This window comes from Chiloscyllium plagiosum, chromosome 2, assembly GCF_004010195.1.
Source record: "Chiloscyllium plagiosum isolate BGI_BamShark_2017 chromosome 2, ASM401019v2, whole genome shotgun sequence".
NCBI lineage: Eukaryota > Metazoa > Chordata > Chondrichthyes > Orectolobiformes > Hemiscylliidae > Chiloscyllium > Chiloscyllium plagiosum.
Genome location: NC_057711.1, coordinates 87,594,799 through 87,618,690, shown reverse-complemented (window position 1 = coordinate 87,618,690; position 23,892 = coordinate 87,594,799). Strand labels below are relative to the sequence as shown.

The 23,892-nt window shown below is 39.7% G+C and overlaps 1 protein-coding gene across 4 annotated transcripts in view; it reads left to right on the top strand.

The window, feature by feature from the left end:
- LOC122561627 (dual specificity protein phosphatase CDC14A-like) overlaps positions 1 to 23,892 on the top strand; it is a 100,553-nt gene that overhangs the window by 34,653 nt on the left and 42,008 nt on the right. For all 4 annotated transcript variants that reach the window (XR_006315064.1, XM_043713557.1, XM_043713579.1 and 1 more), the window contains exons 5-8: positions 12,620 to 12,696; positions 22,644 to 22,710; positions 23,140 to 23,202; positions 23,315 to 23,402. Coding sequence is in view for 3 of the 4 variants with exons in the window: in XM_043713557.1 (XP_043569492.1) it covers positions 12,620 to 12,696; positions 22,644 to 22,710; positions 23,140 to 23,202; positions 23,315 to 23,402 (295 nt within the window). In the remaining variant the exon portion in view is untranslated. The remainder of the gene's footprint in view (positions 1 to 12,619; positions 12,697 to 22,643; positions 22,711 to 23,139; positions 23,203 to 23,314; positions 23,403 to 23,892) is intronic.

Here is a 23,892-nt window from a genome sequence, read left to right as displayed (position 1 = left end):
TACATTTCTGCTGTTGTATTCTCCCCCTGTTGAAATGAATGCTAATGTTGCATTTGCCTTCCTCGCTGCCATATTAACCCTAAGACAATCCTTAGATAAGACTCCCAAGTAATTTTATGCTTCAGATTTCCGAAGCCTTTCCCCACTTAGATTATCAATGCCTCTGCTCTCCAGACCAAAGTGTATAATCTCTCACTAACCCACATTGTGTTCCATTTTCCACTTTGCACACTCTCCCAGCCTGTCCAAGTCCTTCTGCAGCCTTGCTGCTTCCTCAACACCACTTGTCCATCCACCCATCTTTGTCATTTGTAAACTTAGTTCCTTCATCCAGATCATTAGTGTATAAGTTGTAGTCCCAAAATTGACCTCTATGGAACTCCACTAGTCATCAGCTATTATCCTGAAAAAGACCTCTTTTTAACCCTAGTCTCAACCTTCTGTCAGTCAGCCAGTCTCTATATATGCCAGTACCTTGCCCCTAACACCATGAGCTCTTATCTTATTTAGCGGCTTCCTGCGTGGACCTTGTCAGATGCCTTCTGGAAATCTAATGGGATCACGTCCACTGGCTCTCCTTTGTCGAACTTGCTCATTACTACCTCAAAGAATTCTACCTGATTTGACAGGTATGACCTCCCCTCAATGAAGCCATGCTGACTCAGCCCTATTTTACCATACACTTCCAAGTACTTCACAATCTCATCCTTAATAATAACACTCACATCTTACCAATGGCCATGGTCAGGCTAACCAGCCTACAATTTCCAGTCTTCTGCCTCCCTCCTTTAAATAGGGGTGCTACATTAGTCATTTTCCAGTCACCTAGGACCCTCCCGACTCCAGTTACTTGTAAAAGATCACCAATGTATGTACAATCTCTCGAGCTACCTCCTTCAGAACTCTGGTTTGTAGTCTATGTGATCTATTTATCTACCTCCAGACCTTTCAGATTTCCCAGCACCTTCTTCTTAGTGGAGGCCACTTTATTCACCTCTGCGTGCTCTTCCCCCCCCAACTTTGGCATACTGCAGGCGTCTATCATTGAAAACATGCAAAGACCGTATTCTATTCCTCCATTTTTTTTCCATCTACTACTTCTCCAGTGATCCAATGTCCACACTTACCCCTCTGTCTTACCTTTTTTATGTATCTAAAACAAAAACACCTGAAATTTTCTTTTAATATTACTAGTTAACTTAGTCTCCTGTTCATCTTTCTCCCCTTATTGCTCTTTTTAAATTTTATTCTGCTTTTTTCTCTCCACCCCCCCGGTCCTCTGGCTTCCTGCTAATCTTTGTCATATTGTATATTTTTTCTTTTGCTTTCATGCTTTCCCTGAGGTCCCTTGTCAGCAACGGTTCCATCGTCCTCCTTTTGTACGCTTCTGCTTCCTTGTGATGAATTTCTGCTGAGTCTCCAGAATTACCCTCTGAAACTGCTGCAGTTGCTGCTCCACCATCTTCCTGACTAGGTTTCCCTTCCAATCAACTCTAGCCAGCATCTCCCTCATCTTTACAGTTACCTCAGGAAATGTATCATTTTTTTCATATCAGAGCAACTAATTAATGAGGAAGGAAAACTAACAGGGAGGTTACGTCTCTCCTCTACGAACCTGAAAAGGACTGGATGTTTATCCGTTTCATTCATTATTTTAAGCATTGCATAAAACTATTCCTGACATTCAGTAAGCACTCAAGCAATTTTTTTTCCAGCAAGGTAATACTTTTTATTTACAATTCAAGACCTTAAGATTGCTTTGCTTTGTTTCAGGATCCTGAGCTAAATTGGTTGTCATGCAGCAGTTTGTACATAGGCTGCTTTTTATGAATTTGCTTATGGTTGCAGGTATTGAAGATGTTCATTATGGCACTTTTTTTTTTCTCTGTAATATAGAATTGTAATTTTAAATGACACATGTTTAAAACCTTTTTACTTGCACAAACAAGGTTAGTAAATGCAGAGACACAAATGTCCAAGCTTGAGATTTTAGCCCTGATTGCTTGCTGAATGTTATAGCTTCAGCTTTACCAAGTGGCAATCTTAGCGTTGGCATATGACCTTTACTGAACACTGGATATCTTCCAAGTTAAAAATCAACAAAAGGTTATAGTCCAACAGGTCTATTTGGAAGTACTAGCTTTTGGAGTGCTGCTCCTTTATCAGGTAGCTGTGGAGCAGAATCATTCATTCTTTATTTTGATTATGCTGCTCAAAAGATTTAAATGGTAATCACAGTAATTTGCAGAAAATTACTTATTACATGATTTAATATATTATTGTTTCCATTTTTAGATTTCATTCATTCAAAATGAATAATTGTACAGATCCCATTTGCAGCATCTCTGGAGAGGAAAACAAAATTTAACTTTTCAACTCCAGAATCAACAGAATCAGTTCTATTGTTCGCTCTTGCTCTCGCTCTCGTGATGCTCATAAGCCTACTATGTTTATCCAGCAATAGTGAGAGGGAATTTGTTTCAGGAAACAGACCATTGCCTCCCTGTTACAAAGGTAAAGGATATTATTTAGTGGGTCCAGACCTCACTGAAGGTAGAGGGAGAATCACCAGTGGTCTTGGTCCATGTTGATAGCATAAGCAGTCCTGCAGGCAAACTTTAGGGATTTAGGAAAAAGGGTAGCAAGCTGGACCTCCACAGTTGTTAATCTCCCGATTACTAGGGTATCATATGCTAGTGAGCATAGACACTCAGAATAGAGCAGATCAATGCTTTGAAGTTGTGAAGCAAAGAGGGTTTTAAATGCTTGGAACATCTGCTTTAGTGCTGACACCTGAACAGAAACATTAGTTTTTTCTTTCACTTTTTGCTAGTGTTTTTGGGGTGGGATTAAATTCATTTCGCAGGAGTGTTGGAACTAGAAGAGGATAGTGGAGGGAAAAGAACTAGTACACACACGGTGCACAGAAATGGGATAGACAGATCTAGAGTAGGTAACATCAAGTTATTAGCTCTGACCCAGAGCAAGTGGAATCTAAATTAGGTTTGCTCTACATGTATCTGAAAGCTTTGCAAAATAAGATCAGTAAGCTGATAACCTTCATGTATAGTAATGGTATGGTGACAAAAGAAACTTGGTTTAAAGAAGATCTGGACTGGGTATTATTATCTTTGCTGTACACTTTCTATCTAAGGCAAGAAAGAAAGGGGATTTTGTAATACTGATTAATGCAAATACAAATTGCTGGAGAGAGAGGATACCTGAGAGTGGCTAAAGGCACAATTGGTTTGGTTAAAGCTCAGAAGCAGTAGCAGTATCATATTTAATGGATGTATTATATACACCAGCGCTAGTTTGAAAGATATGAATGAATATATTTGGAGGGAAATTAGAAGGAAACTATATAGAGCATTTCTAATGTGGGACTTTTCTAGTGCATCTTTAGAGTATAATTCTGAAATTTATTCTATAAGATGGCATGAAGTTTATGAATTATGTTTTTTTTTAGATTAGATTAGATTCCCTATAGTGTGGAAGCAGGCCCTTCGGCCCAACAAGTCCACACCGCCCCAGCAAAGCACAACCCACCCATACCCCTACATTTACCCCTACCTAACACTACGGGCAATTTAGCATGGCCAATTCACCTGACCTGCACATCTTTGGACTGTGGGAGGAAACCGGAGCACCCGGAGGAAACCCACGCAGACGTTGGGAGAATGTGTAAACTCCACACAGTCGCCTGAGGCGGGAATTGAACCTGGGTCTCAGGCGCTGTGAGGCAGCAGTGCTAACCACTGTGCCACCATGCTGCCGATGTTCATGAAAATTTGCTGGATCTGTACATTTCTTGACCTCCTAAGAGACATTCCTGGCACTGGTTCTGGGAAATCGGTTAGGTCAAGTGGATTAAGTGTTCGCATGCAATATTTAGGGGACAATGATCATTGTATGAGGAGGTTCATGCTGTGGTAAAAGGTGAGTAAAAATTTTGAGAGGATAACTTCAACGAGGTTTCGCTCAGTACATTGGAATCAAAGATTGACAGGAATAACCGAATAAGTGGAGATACAGTCAATACGTTCCTACAAAGAGGAAAGATGGAGCAAACAAATGAGCGCACCTTAATGATACAAAGAGTAACATGAAAGAGAAAAGGAGTGCAGAAAATAGATGTTAAAATTCAAGATAGGGGAACCATGCTGAAAATATAGCCCTTTTAGAGGACAAATGTAAAAATTGAGGCAGAGTATAAGAGATGGTTAACCAATATAAGAGGGAAACTGAAAGTCTTCAATAGGTAGATAAATAGTAAGAGGATGATAAAAAGGAGGAATGTGCCCTATTAAGGACAAAAAAGAATTTGTGCATAGTTGAGGTATTAAACAATAATTTATATTAATTTTAACTAAGATAGAAATATGCAAATCATAGGAAAAAGTAGGTAATTGGGAAAAATTTACATGTTGGTATGACCATGGTCTTTCCATCCTCATACAGTGTAGTACCAGCTGACAATTGAAAATGTTATGTTTTTGCATAATAAAACATGGTCTAAGAATAAGCCTAACAGCTACAGATCAGCCAGTTTAACCTCAGCTGGGAACATTTTTAGAAGTGATAATCTGGGACAAAATTAACCAGCATTGATTTGTAAAGGGAAAGTTGTATTTAACAAGGTGGATTCTTGATAATTTAACAGAAAATGCTGAAGGTAATGCAGTTGATGTGGGGCTTTTTAATCACTGGATGGTGTCAGGCTCCTTAAGTGTTGCTGGAACTGCACTCATCCAGGTAAGTGGTGGTATTCCATCACCACCCTCCTGACTTACACCTTGTAGATGGTGGACTGACTTTGGGGAGTCAGGAGGTGAGTTTCTCACTGCAAGATCCCTAGCCTCTAACCTGCTGTTGTAGCCATTGTACTTAGGATTAGTTCAGTTCAGTTTTGGTCAATGGTAACTCCCAACATGTTAGTGGAATTTTCAGCGGTGATACCATTGAAAGCCAAGGGGAGATGGTTAGATTCTTTCTTGTTAGAGATGGTCATTGCCGAGCATTTGTGTAACAAAAATGTTGCTTGCCATTTGTGAGTCAAAGCCTGGATATTGTCCAGGTCTTGCATCTGCTTCATTATCTGAAGAATCATGAACTTGCAGAACATTGTGCGGGTATCAGCAAGTATCCCAGTTCTGATTTTATAACAGAAGGAAGGTCATTGAAGCAACTGAAAATGCTTGGGTCTAGGACACTCTCTCTCCTCTGAGGGACTTGTGCAGAGAAGTCCCGAAGCTGAAATGACTAACCTTTCCTTTGTGCCATGTATGACTCCATCTAGTGGAGAGGTTTTCCCCTTGATTCCCATTGACGCCTATTTTGCTACAGCTTCTTGATGTGCACTTTGTCAAATGTGACCATAATATCAAGGACAGTCACTCTTGCTTCACCTCTGGAATTCAGCTCTTTTGTTCACAATTAGACCAAGGCTGTAACAAGGCCAGGAGCCTAGTAGCCTTGGCAAAATCCAAATTGGGTGTCAGCGAACAGGTTATTGTTAAGCAAGTGCTCTTTTTATAGCACTGTTGATGACACCTTTCACCACTTTGCTGATGATTGTGACTAGACTGATTAGGTAATTGGCTATGCTGGATTTGTCTTGATATTTGTCTACAGGACATAAGTGGGCAATTCTCCACATGGTTGGGTTGATGCCATATAGGCTTTGAAAGAGTGCCACCTAAGAGGCTTGCCAATATTGTTGAAGCCAATTGAATAAAAGGGATAGTAACCACATGGATTTCAAGTTGGCCCATGACAAGAATTTTTTTTTTAGGACAGGAAGAAGGTTCCCCAGAGGCTGGTGTTAGGATAAGTCCTCCTTTTCTTGATCTTGATGACCAGGACTTGAGTGTACAGGGAGGAGTTTCTAATTTTTTAAAAAAAACGGAGTTAGATAAACACCTGGAGAGAAGATCTGCAGGGAGAAAGCTTGGTGAATTGTTCTTATGTGGGCAAAATGGATTGAATTGTTCACTACTTTGTAGCTTTTCTATGATCCGAAATTTCATTTGTGCATATGTTTGCTTAGTTTATCTTTGCTTAGTTTATCTTTGCACAACATGCTTAGGATTCATAAATCAAATGTTAGTGCCAACAACACTTAGGCTCTCTGGCATCTGGACGCCTGTCGTATGAGCACAGTGGGTGTTAAAATATTGCCTCTTTTCGATGTTAAGGCTTTTCTTTACCGAATTATCCTGTATACTCAAATGTTTTGTTCACCTGTGTTGAATGCAATGTCAGCTTTTCCTTTTTTGAATCAAATGACCATTTCTCCCTTGTTTAACCTGAACAAGACTCTCCAGTTATTTTACTACTGAGTAACATTGCATCTTGTCCTCATGTGTTAGTAGAGTCACCAAATATGAATTAAGGGCAGAATCATATGATTTTTGTATAAATTCATTTACTTACCTGTGCAGAGATACAGAGGCCTTTTCTGTTTTTCTCCTGCTGTATTCATGTCAGTGTAGTCTAACATGGCATATGCCAGGAAAAGATTTTGGAACACTTCTAGTTTGTGTGGTGTAATACCAACCTGTTAACCTGGCATTGCATTTTGAATATGTAAAATAAAATTCGCACTCGCTGTCACTCGCACACAATTTTTGTAATTTGTTTGGAGTACTGCAGTTGATTATTTACTTTATATATAATTAACTGAGAGCTCTCATTAGAATTACATAAACATACCTACTTCCACACAATGATGAGGATGAATTTGTAATGTTACTGTGCTGTCTCTAGTGGAGTTTTATAGTAGAACTTCTCACAGCACATTAAAACTCTGATTTAAATTTTGCCTTTAAGTGAGATCAGGGAGATCAACAAAACCTATTCTCTTCTGAAGAGTAGGTTTTGAAATGAAAGAAAGAAATACAAAATGTAATTTTTTTTGTGGGGAAATTAGGGGTGAGGGTAAGAATTATCAACCATAGTAATTTTCACTACAAGTTGCATTTATGCAATTTCCATAATAGATTTTGCCCAGGACCAACCAATGCAGAATCTGGATTGCAAAATTAACTCCTCAACAGACCAGCAGTATTTTGCCTTTTCTAAATAAAACATTGTGGTTAAAGTTTTCATTGCTGGAATGAGTGAAGAAAATAGGCATCTTGAAAATCTATATGAAAAAGATTTTAAATGAAATAAAAAAATAAGCACATTGGACGGGAAGGAGGGTAACTTTGATAATTGTACTAGATGAATGATAACATCTTGAAACTGGAATTAAAATCAGGGTGAAACTGAATATGACAAGAATAAAGTTATTTTTGGTGGGTTGCAAGGAAAATTAGATGGAACAGTTGAGCATAATAGGTTGAGGTGAGCAGTGAAATACATGACTAAGTGGATAATGAAATGGTCAGCAAAGTTGATGCATTTCTCCTGTGTAGAAACCAGAGGGCTGCTTTTATTGTCTTTCGGCAGGGTGAGGGCAAGGGTATAGTCTGCTCACTCCTGCCCCTACCACCTCAGCTTAGCAAATCAACATTGGGCATCCAATATTGACACTGCCACTTTCACTGGTAGAATTTATTACTAGATATAGCTGTGGATTGCAACAGCAGATCTTCTCTTCTCTTGTGCCACCTTGTTATACCTATGCTTTTTTTAAAAAAAGCACTTCTAAACATTTCACATTACACCAAAAAGGTGCAGAAAATATTGAAAACTTACAGATAATTGACATGATTGTTTCAAACTGACTGGCAGGGTTATTTTTGGCATTCACTTGCCTTCTCCGATATCTGCAGCTGATTGATATTGTATCTGCTGATATTGTATTGCTGACCGACGTCTCCCAGCTATGTGCTGGGAGGCTAAGGGTGGCCCATCCAATTTGCAGCAATAATATTCAGCTGATGGGGTGCGTTAATTGTCATCTTGTAGAGCAGCTAAGATGTAACAAAGGCATCCAAGAATTGTTTCCAGTTATGGAAAAAAGCACGTCAAAAATAGAAGTGGGCTTCTTGTAAATGTGTGTATTTTTGTATTAGCTGGAACCAACAGCACATGTGATCCCATTCTGAGTTTTAGAATTGCCATCCTTCGAATGACGATCAGGCATTTAGGAAAAATTTCTTGAAGGTTTATGAATATTTTGAAATTTGTTGCTGGGAGAGCTAAAGATATTCAGTTATTGAGTGTTCAAAATGAAGGGCTGTCAATATTTGGTGTGTTAGGGTATTAGGGATACGGAGATTGATGTATGTCTAGTTTGGTTATTATGTTAAAGATAACTGAAAATCATACTGATTTCAGATATCTCCTGGATAAAGCTCTGAGATAAGTGTGGGAAACATTTTCCAATAAAGGAAAAGAGCTTCTACAAATTGGACAACCTTTTTTTTAAACAATGTTGCTGTTGGAAAGCAGAGTAGGTTATAGTCCACTTTTACTATGTGTGAAATTATCTGTTGTATTTGTGCAAATTGAAAAGAGCTCTCGGGGTAACTTTTATTTTCATGCAGAGGGTGATCTGTATATGAAGCTGCCAGAGCAAATAGTGGAGGCAGGTACAATTACAACATTTAAAAGGCGCCTAGATAGGTAAATGAATAAGAAGAATTGAGGGAAATAGGCCAAATGCTGGCAAATGTCACAAGGTCAGGTTGGGATGTTAACATAGATGAATTGGACCAAAGGACATGTTTATGACTAAATGACTCTAACTTTTGGTATAAGCACAAGGTGATTAATGTGAAATGTGCACAAGAGCATGAGGGGATGCAAGGACAGGTACAGTGAATCTCAGTTTGCACTAATACCTAATGCATTAGGCCTATAAGTGCTACAGCTTTATTGCACCCTCTGCTTTAACTTTTTACCTTTTTCCTAATGGCTGAAGTTGGTGAAATGTAGTCATTCCATGTGATATCACAGGCACTGCAACTGTGCAAGATCTGCATAGTTTCAGTTATGAGGTGTTGTGCTTTTTGCCCCCAACTTAAAAGGTCAGGATCCAATGGAAGAACAATTGCCATGTATCCCTTTAATAGTTATTAAACATCAATAGGCTGGAGGTAAGATTTTTAGCTGCTGAATAACAGGAAGCCCTACATCAGGTGTTAGCAAATCTTAAGTATTAGCAGCACCACAACCAGTACAGCTTATTGGCCTTAAAAAGGCATCCAGTTACAGACCGGAACTTGGTAAGTATTTGATGATCACTAAGGGCTGACCACAGCAGGGGATGGAGTGCTGTAGAGGCTGTAGGGAGAATATTGCTGTGTGGGAATTGAGGCCTTAACTGGAAATTAATGGCCCAATGCCACCCCAACCACTAGCAAAATTGTTCTTAGGAAAGATCATTGGACTTGAAACATTAGCTTTGGTTTCTGTCGATCAATGCTGCCAGACCTGCTGAGCTTTTCCAGTATTTTCTGTTCTTGCTGGTAAAATTGTGCTGGAGCATGGTAGGTGGGAAGGTGGCAGGCAGGCATTTAACTTGCTACCCCCCCCCCATGCCTTTAAACTTGAGGGCAAGAGAAGCAGTAAAAATCCAGTCTTTCTTTTATGGGAACTGCATTGTCTATGGTTCTGTGCCATCAACCTCAGACTCACACTTCATTCCTCAAATCCGTATGGATCTCTTATATTGGGTATTTGGTATCACAGCTACATTAGTTGTCTTTGAATGTAAATTTAAATGGTAATACTTAAAACCAAACATGATGGTTAAAGGAAGATTCAAGTACAATCTAATTCAGTAATTTAAATGTTCATTATGACACTTTTTATATAAAAATGGAAAATGCTCAAGAATCCAGTTCAACTCAACTTTTACTCTTTTTCTTCTCCGGAAATGTTGCCAGATCTGGTGCATATTTCCAGCACTTCCTGTGTTTAGTTCTTGAAACATTTTGTATACTTTTGATGAGTTACATTGTTCTGTCTAAACTGACACAACAATATTTTTTCAAATGTTTATCATGAACGTGAGTTTTGAAGTTGAAAATTAGTAACAATGGTTGGCAACTTTTTTTGTCAGGTTTATTCTGTACCAATAATGGTATGCTGTCAAGGCCAGTTTATTCTAACACCTGAAAGGTAATCAGATACCCCAAGGAAAAAAGAAAATATTTTAATTAGAATGCAGCAAAATAACATCCAACAATTTAACAGCACATCGAAACATAAATTCCAGGTATGGAATCTAGAGACTTCCAAGCAGTATTTAACTAGGTATACAGTTTTTATTCAATCATGGTCACTTGGAGAAAGTCCTTATAGTGATTGATAAAAGGGGACAGACACCACAGATTCTCACAGGTTGGTCTTGCTACCACGAAGACTTGATTCACATGGTTTTAATGGGTAGTCCGGCAAGTCTGAAATGATTGTGTGAAATTGTGCTTATAGCAACTATTAGAAGCAGAAATTGTTTCTGTTTCTGCTTCTGTTCTGAAGGGTCACTGGATTCAACATTAACTATGCTTTCTGTCTATAGGTGCTGCTAGACCTGCTAGGTTTCTCCAAAAATTTTGTTTCTGTTTCAGTTTTTCAGCATTTTATAGTTCTTTGTTTTATTATAGAGCTCACCAGGTCTTGTTACAGCATTTGCTAGGCATTGAAGTTAAAATATTGATGACTTTGTCGTAAAGGAAGTATTAGGTTTGGCGTTGAACATTTTGAGGCTACTGTCATAACTGATTTTAAAAAAAATTGAAACAGTCATTCAAGAAAAAACAGCGAGTTTTTCTGGCATCCTGGCCAACTTGTTTACCTCAATCAGCAAAATAATCCTCAACTCTTCTTTTTTGAAAATTACATTATTGCATGTAGGAGCTTGCCATGCATATGTTGAATGCTATGTTTCCTACACAACAGCAGACTACAAAAGTTCTTTTGCTCTGAAGTGCTTTGAGACATTTAGTCATCATAAAAAGCACTATATAAATGCAAGTCTGTATTTCTTCCCTCTAATTTATAGAATGCATACAAAAATGTTTTGTTATACTTCATTCGTAGAGAATTTCTATATTTCACATTGGGCGATTGGAGCCATTTTTTAAAAGAATGTAAGCCTTGTGCCAACTGTCCTTATTGTTTTCTGTTCCATTTAGCAGAATTAAGCATTCATTGGGGGTAACTAACATTAGAGATTAAGCACTACACCAGGTTGAAACTCAGCCTCATTCCTGATAAAGAGCTTATGCTCGTAACGTTATTTCTCCTGCTCCTCATGCTGCCTGACCGGCTGTGCTTTTCCAGCACCACACTGATCGACTCTGATCTACTCCATCTGCAGCCCTCACTCTTTTTAGGTTGAAATTGTCTACATATTTCATTAAAATCAAACAAAGATCATTGGATGCTGAGAGGTGACCCTATGGAGGTTTATAAAATCATGGATAGGGTGACTAGCCAAGGTCTTTTCACAGGGGTAGAGAAATCTAAAACTAAAAGGCATAGGTTAAGGTTCAAGGAGAGAGGGAAAAAATTTAAAAGAGACCTAAGGGAGGACAACCTTTTCATGCAGAGGATGGTGTGTGTATGGAATGAGCTGCCAGAGGAAGTGGTGATGCTGGTACAATTGCAACTTTTAAAAGGCACCTGGATTGCTATATAAATAGGAAGGGTTTAGAAGAATATGGGCCAAGTGCTAGCAAATAGGTCTAGATTAACTTACCATATCTGGTTGGCACGGACAGGTTGGACTGAAGGGTTTGTTTCCATGCTGTACAGCTCTGACACTATGAAACAAACCAAAATGGGCAGAGAAATTCAACATGTCTAGCAGCATCTATGGAGAGATACTGGAGCTGATGTCTCTAGTCAAGTGAACTACTTTCATTAAAGGACTCCATGTCAATTCTGCCAGACCAGCTGAGTGTCTCCAGCAGTTTTTGTTTGTTCCATTTTTTCATTTGCATTTCTAGAAGTATTAATTTAACTGCTTTTTTTTTGTTTAACACTGACTTCATCTTTGCTTGTAAAGATTTTGGTCTAAAATGTAGTCTGGAGGAAAACTGTACATTATTTGTGCTCTTGCTTTTTTTTTTGCAATTGTTTAAATCTATATTTTGTTAGTGCACTCTTTCAAACCTTCAAGCTCACTCTCCAGAAACAGTGGAGGGAATGTCTGGTAGAGTAAGCAGCACTGCTTAAAGAAATGGCATCAGACTACAAGTATGTATGTCCCAGTATCTAGCTTCTAGAAGGCATTTTGGCTTTTTTTTGTATTAACTTGAGAATTAATGGATGGAGAATACCAAATTGACCATGTGTTGTGATGTAACTCCAATGCTGGTTTGATTCATTGTAATTCTTGTGGAGTGGACTGTAAACAGCTTTTCCTCTGATCTTCAATAACTTTATTTCTAATTTATTAGGAAAATGTACAAAACTTGGATTGCTTATCATGTTATAAAATCTGATATTCATGAGTTATCCCAAAGATTTATTTCACCTGGGAATGTTAAAAGGAGGACGCATTTTGATCAAAGATCTATATTGCTTGCTAGGATATTATTGTTTGGGCAAAGTGTGTTCACGCCTTTTGTACAGCAGAATATCATAATTAAAACATATCATTAAAATGCTGCAATAAGATTCCTGAAAACTCATGCTCAACTTTTGTTTCCACCAGGTAATTTACTTAAAAAAATCTCCAGAGGAAACCTACAGACTACTGATAGGGGGGAATAACACATATCAACCTTTTAGGTAACTTTTCTTTTTACAATTTCCCTTTCCTGTCATTGCTATTGAATAAATAGTAGGCTTAATGAGTGGAATCATCCCCTAAAACTGGGACTTGGAGGTATAACAGTATGTCATGCTAAACCTAAATGTGTTTGTTGTGATGACAACTTTGCTGTATTTTTACTAATTCCAAGAGAAGAGGGAGATGTACAGCTGGTGCATTTCCTTCAGTTCACTGTGATTTAGATCCATTCATACTCACTGTTTGTTTGTTATTTGGGATTTGAAAGCTGAGGTTGTGTAGAAGCATGGGTGACACTAAGATGTACTCGCTAATGAAGAATGAACAAATAACATCTTTGCAACAAAGGCATCTGTGATAGATCTCTCAATGGACTAACCTATATGTGCTAATAAGTATTCAACTGAATCCAGTAGGCACTTTCATTTCCTGTGTCCTGACCTCATTTGAGGTTCAGAGGCTTGGATGGGATTTTGGGTTGAGACTTCAACACCAGGGTTGAAAGGTGTTCCTGACCCTGCACTCTGTGAAACAGTCATCCAGCAGTGATATTCACCAAATTGGAAAGTAGTGGGAATTAGGATAGGCTTGTGCGTCAAACTCCCAAAATCCACTACCACCACCTTCCAGGATGGAATTCAGCATGCCAAATGGTTTGGTGCCTGGCTGCCTCCATGCCTTTGTCCAGACCGAGGTGAAATTTGTTTACTTATTCTCTGAAATCTCAGGCTCTAAGTATTTCTTTAACCTTGCACAGTCTCACTATCTATGCAGCATTAAAATTATGGGAGAACAAGCATGATTAGTCTTAAGTGTAAATCTCGTAGGTTTTTTAAATTACAGATACTAATTTTACAGAGAAGGAAGAAATTGCAATGAAGCCAAGCGTTGCTGCCTTGGAAGTATTAAAAGCTACTGCCACACATGAGATAAAGTGGTGACTAGTTACTGTGGGATAATCTGTCACAATACTGTTTCAACAGCTTTCTCAATAGTTCTTAACACTGATTTTACTGTTGGTGATTGAAAGAATGTCTGCAGAAATCCATGCCCACTGTCTAATTTGTTCTTTGCTGAATTAGTTACTTTCTCAAAATGTAAACCTTCTTTGAATTTATATATGAATTGAGTTGCTGTTGCGTACACACGATTCGAGTTACTTAAATGAGGCAGGAGCTAATCATTCTGATTATATCTTTGCCATTCTTTATTAGAGCAGTTTTTTTATTCATTCACTGGATGTGGGCATTGCTGGCAAGAACTGTATTTATTGCCCAAACCTAATAGCCAGAAGACAGTTAAGAGACAGCCACATTGCTGAGAGTTTGGGGCCACATGTGTAGGTGGTGGGGTTTCCTTTTGTAAAGAAGATGAATAAACTAGATAGATTTTTTTCCAACAATTGACAGCAGTCATCAATGAACTCTTAATTCCAGATTGATTTTTTTAAAAATTGAATTTGAGTTCCACCATTTGCCCTGGTGAGAATCAAACCTGGGTCCCTAGAATATTATATGGGTCTCTGAATTAATAATCTAATGATAATGGTGCTAGGCCATTGCCTCTACTGAAAGTGTTCTAGTGATAATGTCTCTACCTCTGGGCTAAGACTCCCTTATTCAAGTCCCATCTGCCCAGAGGTATGTTTTTTTCAAAAAATTATCTGACTTGATATGGGAGGAATTTTAAAAATTCACAAAACCAGAGCATTTTCTATTTGAGGACTGGCAAATGGTTTCATTTTAGAAATTGAAATTGACAACTTGCATGAATGTTTTACCTTTTAAATTAGTAAAAGATCCGAAGGTTTTTTTAGATTACTTAGTGTGGAAACAGGCCCTTCGGCCCAACAAGTCCACACCAACCCGCCGAAGCGTATACCACCCAGACCCATACTCCTACATTTACCCCTTCACCTAACACTACGGACAATTTAGCATGGTCAATTCACCTAACCTGCACATTTTTGGATTGTGGGAGGAAACCAGAGCCCCCGGAGGAAACCCACGCAGACACTGGGAGAATATGCAAACTCCACACAGTCGCCTGAGGTGGGAATTGAACCCGGGTCTCTGGCGCTGTGAAGCAGCAGTGCTGACCACTGTGCCACCGTGCCACCCGCTTCTTGGCAAGAGCATTAACAAACAAAATTTGGCAGTTAGTCACAAGAGGAAATATTATGGCAAATGACCAAAAGGTTTTTTAAAAACAAAGAAATGGAGAGAGCATTCCAGAACTTACAACTGAGACAAAAGTCGAAGACTGGCCCACCAGTATGGAGTGATAAAAATCAGGCATGCACCAGAGGACCAGAATGGGAGAAATAAGGCACTTCAGGGTATTGTTAACTTGGAAGAGGCTAGGTATTGGCTGGACTTTGTTACATTTACGAATCAGGATGGAATTTAAAATTGAGGCATCACCAAGCAGGAAACAATAGTGAGCATTTGACAATTAGTAATTGAGCAGGATATGAGCAGCAAAGTTATAGATTTATTCAAGATTATTGATCGTGGCAAATGAGAGGCTAGCCAGGATAGCTTTGAGTTCTGCAAGTATAGAGGTAACAAAGGCTCAGTTGAAGTTTTCAACAGTAGTTAGCCTGAAGCGTGGTGGAAATAGGTGGTTGTAAAGGTGTAAGTAGGCAGTTTTAAATACGTAGTGAATATAGAATCAGAAGCTTATTTCTGGATCAAATAGGAAATAGATGTTGTGAACAGTCTAGTTCCATCCCAGTCAGTAGCCAAGGGAAGTGAAATCATTGGGATCCCAATATTTCTGCTTATCCAGTTTGGAATTTTGGATCTTGAAGCAGGCAGCGATGGAGTTTATCATTGGAGTGCATTTAGAACTTGCTATTGGTCAGTGACGTGATCTAAAAATCCACCATGAGAATGTGAAATAGGTGCTGTGACCAAGGACAGATCATTGCAGATAGGGAAGCTATACTGGTTGCTTTCTGACTTCGATATGAATGGAACCAGAGAAGGACTGCCCTACCAAAATAGATAATGAAGGAGGAGCATTGGAGTAGAGTGCTTTGTAAAAGGATTCGTGAGGATTAAAGGTGCTGAAGGTCAGTCAAGTAGGATGTCACTTCTGAAGAAGGGAAGAAGCTGGGACAGTAACTGGAACATTTTTTCAAAGATTGGAAAATAAATTGGATTGTATCAATCTTCTAAAAAGATTGAGATGGATCAGGAACTACAAAATTTTATAAATTAAATGCTCAAACTTTGGAAGTTTAAACTATTTAAGTTCCAGTAATGGAGGCAAGAATTAGTTTAGGAAAACAAGTTGGATGTGCTTAATATTTCATTCACATCATTAGCAGGCTTGAAAAATTCTATATATGTAAATTAATAGTTTTGGTTATGATTTTCCAAAGTTCCCTAGATATTGGAGTTGAATTTCAGCGGACAGGAAGCTAGCAAATTTGAGGCGTTACTATTCAAGTAAGGTGCCAGAGCAAAAAGATGCAATTCTAGACCAATTAGCCTGATATCAGTTGTCAGGAAAATGCAGGAAGCAGTGTTTTTTTTGTTTTTAAGGATGTCTGTAGTCACTGATGAAGGAAAAAAAACAGGAGACTTGCTGTACTTGGACATAGTGTTTGTTAGGGTGCCACACACAAGATTAGTATGCAAAGGTGCTCATTTGTGGCTAACATAGAGTCATAGAGATGTACAGCATGGAAACAGACCCTTCAGTCCAACCTGTCCATGCAGACCAGATATCCCAACCCAGTCTAGTCCCACCTGCAAGCACATGGCCCATATCGCTCCAAACCCTTCCTATTCATATACTCATCCAAATGCCTGTTAAATGTTGCAATTGTACCAGCCTCCACCACTTCCTCTGGCAGCTCATTCCATACACGTACCACCCTCTATGTGAAAACGTTGCCCCTTGGGTCTCTTTTATATCTTTCCCCTCTCACCCTAAACCTATGCCCTCTAGATCTGGACTCCCTGACCCCAGGGAAAAGACTTTGCCTATTTATGATTTGGAGATACCGGTGTTGGACTGGGGTGTACAAAGTTAAAAATCACACAACACCAGGTTACAGTCCAACAGGTTCAACCGGGAGCACACCAGCCCTCGGAGCACCGCTCCCCCCACCAGGCGACAGTGGAGGGCCCAACCCCAATACACAGAATTCACAGCAAAGATTGGTCAGAGTATTGAGTACAGGAGTTGGGAGGTCATGTTGAGGCTGTGCAATTCATTGGTTAGGCCACTGTTGGAAATTGCGTGCAATTCTGGTATCCTTCCTATCGGAAAGATGTTATGAAACTTGAAAGGGTTCAGAAAAGATTTACAAGGATGTTGCCAAGGTTGGAGGATTTGAGCTATAAGGACAGGCTGAAAGGCTGGGGCTGTTTTCCCTGGAGTGTCCTTATAGAGGTTTGCAAAATTATGAGGGGTATGGATAGGGTAAATAGGCAAAGTTAAAAATCACACAACACCGGGTTGTGGTCCGGCAGGTTTGATTGGAGGCGCACTGACTTTCGGGGCGTTGTTCCTTCATCGGGTGGTGGGGGACTCAATCCTGGCACGCAGGGTTTGTGGCGGGAATTTGCAGTGTGATGTGGCTGAGGTTATGCATTGGGAGGTTGATTGTCTGTTGGGTCTTTCATCTGTTTGGGTGCCATGGTGGTTTCGCTTCTTTCATGTGTGGATCGCAGGACCTTTTTTTTTTTTGGAAGTTGCATTCTCAGGTTAGCTGTTAACAATGGGTGATGGCTAGACAATAACTGGCCTGAGAGTGCAACTTTTGAGAAGGAGGTTTTGTGGTTTGCATGTGGGCAGGACCTTTTTTTTTGGAAGTTGCATTCTCAGGTTAGCTGTTAACAATGGGTGATAGCTAGACAATATGTTGGCTAGACAATAACTGGCCTGAGAGTGCAACTTTTGAGAAGGAGGTTTTGTGGTTTGCACGTGGGGGGTGATGGAGCTGTCATGGTGTTTGGGCGGATGGGGGACTCGGCGGACAGTCAATTTTCAATGTGTGGTTTCGGTTGCATCACACTGTGAATTATTAGACAAGAAGCAGAATTGGGTAAAAAGGGGGTTTGCAAATTTACTTATTCATTTGTGGATGCAGCAGTTACTGCTGGGTCATAGTTTATTGCCTATTCAAAGTTACCCTTGAAGATGGTAGTGAGCAGCTTTATTTGAATCTCTGCAGTCCATTTGTTGGTAGACCCACAATGTTGTTAGGGAGGGAGATCCAGAATTTGGACTCAACATTGAAGAAACTGATATGTTTTCAAGTCAGGATGGTGAATGGCATGAAGTAGAACTGGCAGATGATGGTATTCCCATGCATCTACTGTACTTGTTCTTGTAAATGGTTGTGGGTTTGGCAGGTGTGGTCTAAAGAGCTATGATGAGTTGTTACAATGCATCTTGTAGGTGATACATACTGCTGCTACTGTACTTTGGAGGAGTGAGTTACATTTGTGAATGTGGTGCCAATGAAGTGGACTGCTTTGTCCTGGATGGTCTAAGGCTTCCTGAGTGATGTTGGAACTGCACTCCATTTAGGCCAGATTGGTGTAATCTGTCACATTTCTGACATGTACCTTTTTTGTGCAAGGGTGAACAGGTATTGGAAAGTCAGGAGGTGCGTTACCTTCTGCAGGATTCCTTGCCTCTGACCAGCTCTTGCAATCACTACTTGTATGGCTTGCTCAATTTCTGTTCACTGTTAAGCCTGGGATGCTGATTTGGGAGATTCAACAATGGTAATGCCATTAAATGTCGAATGGCAATGGTTTGGTTTTTTTTAGGAAATGGTGATTTGCCTAGTTTTTGGGTGGCATGAACGGCACATGCTACTTGTCAGCTAAGCCTGGATGTTGACCATGTTTTACTGCATTAGAACATGAACTACTTCAGCATGTGAGGAGTTGAAAACGATTAGAATCCCACAGTGCGGAAAGAGGCCATTCAGCCCATCCAGTCTGTACCAACGCTCCAAACAGCATCTGACTCTGACTCCTACTTTTATCCTCCATAACCCTACATTTATCATGGCGAATCCACGTAGCCTATATATCCTTGGACATGTTGACAATTTAGTATGACCCATCCACCTAACCTGCTGGGAGGAATTTGGAGAACACAGCAGAAATCCACACAGTCAGTCACCCAAAGCTGGAATTGAACCTGGGTCCCTGGTGCTGTGAGGCAGCAGTGCTACCCACTGAGCCACCATTGCACCATGGTGCTGAACAGGGGCACTCATAAGAAAACCTCCAACTTCTGACATGAGTCATTTGAAGCAGCTGAAGATGATTGGGCAAGAATAGTAACCTAAGCCATTGCTGTAGAGATGTCTGATCTCCAACAACAACAACAATTGCCTTCCAGTTATTACGCCAGACGTGGCTGTGGCCAGTTGTGGGTTTTTTACCTGATTCCCATTGATTGGTTTTGTATGGGTCCTTTATGTCACAGCCTATCCAATGTAACCTTAATGCCAATAGCAGTTAGTCTAACCTCACTTATGGAATCCAGTTCTTTTGCCCATGTTTGCAGCAATGTTATAATGAATTTAGGGGAGTGCTCTAGTGGGACATCAGTTGTGTATCAGTAAGCACATTAATGCTGAGCTTGATAGCATGGTTGATGAAGTCTTCAGTTACTTCACTGATGATTAAGAGTAGATGGATGAGGCATTGATTGGCCTGTTGGATATGTCCTGCTTTTGGTTTATGGAACATACCTGTGCATTTTACATTGTGGAGTAAATGCCAGTGTTGAAGTTGGATTGGTACAGTTTGGCTAAGGCCAGGACAAGTTTTGGAGCGTATACCTTCAATACTATTGCCAAAATGTTGTCAGGGCCCCATGGCCTTTTAAATATACAGTGCCTCCAACCATTTCTTAATGTAGAGTCAAACAGCACAGAAACAGAACCTTTGGGATGTCTGGTTGGCACAGACCAATTGGACCAATCTGACCTAGTCCCATTTGCAAGCATTTGGCTGATATCCCTCTGAAACCCTTCCGATTCTTATACCTATCCAGATGCTTTTTAAATATTGTAATTGTGTCTGCCTCCACCAGTTCCATTTTGTGTGTGTGTGTGTGTGTGTGTGTGATGGGCACGATGGATAGGGAGAGTAGCCAAGCCAGGTTCTTCTTTAAATCTTTTTCTCTTCTCCCCCCCCCCCCCCCCCCCTCTCACCTTAAACCTATGCCTTCTAGTTTTGAACTCCCCATCCTAACAAAAAGACCTTGGCTACTCTCCCTATCCATGCCCCTCATGATTTTATAAACCTCTATGAAGTCACCCCTCAACCTTGGACTGCTCAGCCTCTCCCTATAGCTCCAACTCTCCTGACCTGGTAATATCCTTGTAAATCTTTTCTGCACCCTCAAGTTTAACAACATCCCATAGAATCACGTGGCATGAATTGAATTGCTAAAGAGTGGCGTCTGATGCTGAGGACCTCCAGGAGGAGGCCAAGATGGGTCATCCACTCAGCTAGTTTGGCTGAAGATTGTTGCATATGGTTTAGTCTTTTACAGTTCACTCCCAGCGTGAGTTCATTCCATGCTCTTGCCACCCTCAGTCCTTCCTCCATGGAGTACTGAGTCTTTGGCTGACTGGGGTGTGGTAGGTGATTTCAGGAGGGGGTTTCCTTGCCTACGTTTTATTTGATGCCATGAGATTTCATCAGGTTTAGAGTCAATGTTGAGGATTCACAGGGCAACCACTGCCCTGTACACAACTGTGTTGTCACCTCTGCTGAATCTGACCTGCTAGTTTGAAAGAAGAGTCAGAATGGACTCTAAATGTTAACTTTTTTTACTTTCTTTCTCTGCAGGTAATGCTAGATCTGATGAGTTTCTCCAGCAATTTTTCTATTTTTATTGTGATGGTGGTCATGTCTGGAACACTGTATGCTAAGTATGATACTGCAGTAGGATGAGTCAGGCTGTTACTTAGCTCATCTGTGTGACCCACAGATGTCCCAATTTTGGCATTAGTTCTCTGATATTAGGGGAACTTTGCAGCATCACAGGCCTGTGTTTGTCATTGTCATTTCGGGTGTCTCCATCAGTACCAGGTGACCAATCTGGTTTCATCCGCTTTATTTTTGTTTTGAAACCTTTGCAACAGTTGATACAACCGTTGACTTTTAACTGCCCTCTCAAAAAGGTCTACCATGTTGGGTCTGGAATTACAAGTAAGCCAGACCAAGTAATGATGGCAGATTTCCTTTCCTAAAGGACATTAATTAACCTGATGGTTTTTATGTCAATAGTTTCATGGTGATTCGACTTTCAACTCAGTGTTTTGTTTTTGTTTTCAAAAGAATCCACCTTTTTAATCCAGCTTCCTAGACCATTATTTGTCACCATGCCAGGTGACTTGACAAGTGAAGTGCCTGCTCAGTCAATAGATTGAGACTAATATGAGGAAGTATGATTTCAAAAGGGTCAAAAAGCAAAATATTTTTCAATAGATGTGCAACTTATGAATGTTTTAGTGAGACTTAGTTGTGTAGAATCATACAGTACAGAAGAGGCCCTTTGGCCCATTGATTCTGTTAACAGCCAAAACCATGCTAATCTACATTACTCGGGGACACCAGCATGTGGCCCATAACCTTGAATTTTATGACGTTTCAAGTGTTCATCAAAGTCTGTTTGTTTTTAAAAAGGTTATCAGGTTACCTATCTCTACCACATTCCCTGTCAGTGCATTCTAGACCCACCACCCTCAACTGGTTATTTTTCCTCAACTCCACTCTAAACCTCTACTTTTCAGATAATAATTACATATTAAGTGCCAGTTGGTGTACTCTGACAAGGAGTGCAGAATGTTAGTATGTAGTTATTGCAAGAAGATTGGATTATGAGATTTTTGACACATTTGTATAGAGCTTTGGTAACACCACACCTGGAATACGGTGTGCAGATTTGTCATTTTAGACCCCAGTTAATGTAAAACACAGACCAGGTTTTTGTACTTAACATGAAATACTATTTATTACAAATGGTTACCTATAGTCAGAATCTATTCAGTATCTTAGTATGAATTGTTGACATAGAATTCTAATGATTAAAACTGTAAACTCAATTATAAAAACTCCCCACGTGTGACTGCAAGTGTGTGTGCACACTAAGTTGGTGTTATGGGCAGAGCAAATCAGTTGCTGACTGTAAGGTTTGCTGAGATGAATCTTTTGACTTATCAGGACCTGCAGTTCCTTAATCTCCACTCTCCAGGTACTTTCACTTGCAGGAGGCTCAATGCAACTGATTCTTAACTTAATGTCTCTGACTTATTGGTTAAAAGCAACAGTTTACAGCAACTGATCAAGGAAAGTAAAATGGCTTTCTTCAGGTTTTGGGTATTATTTACTGCAGAGACAAGAACACCACCTTCCTTCTGGAGAACAACGTCTGACTACAGCATTCATACCCATAAGCTATACAGCTAGCTGGGAGGGAACTATAAAGTTGTTGGCAGCCAATGGGTCTTTGTCATCAATGGGTCACTATTACAGAGAACAATTAGCTACTTGTTGCCAGCCAAATCTCCCTACATAAAACCCATTGGCTCCAGCTTGTCTACAGTATCCTGTCTTATTGGTTAAACAAGTTATAGTTTAAACAACACTTACAATAAGGGCTGGTAGTTTGATTTTAAAAAGTTCAGCAATTCCTTTCACAGTTCTTGGATATTTAAGCAGTCATCTATCCAACATTCAGAAAAATAAAAATATAGCCTTTACAATCTTTAAGGCATTTTAGACCGGGAATTGAGGGATATGAGGAGGGTTGGGAAATTGACATTGAGGCCAAGAATAAGTCATTATCACATTGAATGGTAGAGAAGGCCCAAGTGCCAATAATCTTACTACTTATGCCTTATGTCCTTGTATTTTTGTGTTTGACAAATAGAAAACTTTTCTTATTGCAGGGATGCTTCATTTGGCACGTGTACATATAACCTAACAGTTTTGGACTGTTTACATGCAGTTAGTAAGGTAAGGTGATAAATATAATGTCAGTTTAATATTTCTTGGTATTATTTTCAGTGATAGTCCAAATATGGCTTAATGTTGTTAGAACTGGTTTGTATACTTGTGTAATATTACAAATCTTGCACACGATTCATCCTTGCACACAAACCTGTAACATCCTTATCCTTTGCATTTCAGCATTTGAGACTTTTGAATAATTCCAAAGATTTGCCTCTACTATAATGCCAAGAAGCCTCTTTCCTGTGTTAGCTACTCTGTGCAAAGTAATTTCTGCCATCAGTCCTGAACTTGCATTTTGTCCATTTATGCATGTATCTCTTTAACTTATAGTAATGATTTTACTTGAAGCATGTTTTGGATTAATCTTTTCTATTGAATGTTCTTGTATTTTTGACAATTGATAAACATAATTCTCAAGCTTTTCCTTTCCAGGCTCTGCAGTATAACTTCTTCAATTTTAATACATTTGATGTAGATGAATACGAACATTATGAGGTTAGTGTTTTTGGATTAATTAGAAGATGGCATTTTCAAAACCAATTTTCTGAGCGCATAGAAGACCAAGAGACTTAGAAGAATAAACAATTATGTTTATTTTTGTTTGCAGAGAGCAGAGAATGGAGATTTTAACTGGATAATCCCCAGCAAGTTTTTAGCCTTTAGTGGACCACATCCAAAGAGCAAAATAGAAAATGGTAGGTACTGAATTGTTAGGTTTATACTCCATTATGTGAATGTTTTTAATGATATACTGTTGAATCTTGGTTTTCTGACACTAATTGAGGGTGGAATGCCTGTTTCTCGTTCTCGTCCTCGTCCTCGTCCCTCCTCTTTCCCCCCCCCCCCACCGCAGTCTAACAGGCGATACACGTTGCCATGTTATACCAGTGCCCGTAGTTCTGAACAAACGTTCACAAGAACTGCTGATGCCAGAAATCCGAAACACAAACAAATTGGTAGAAACGCTCATCACATCTGGCAGCATCTGTGGAAAAGAACATAAACCGGGATTCCACTTGGAAAACAAATACATAAAACACAAACAAGGAGTGTGTGTAGAGAGATCAGAGTTAACATTTCAGGTCCAGTGACTCTTTAGAATCTTATCACGTGGTATTTCTGAATCATCTATATGACCTGTTCTTGTCAGTTTGCTTACAAGCATGTACCTCAGCTGCTGTGTCC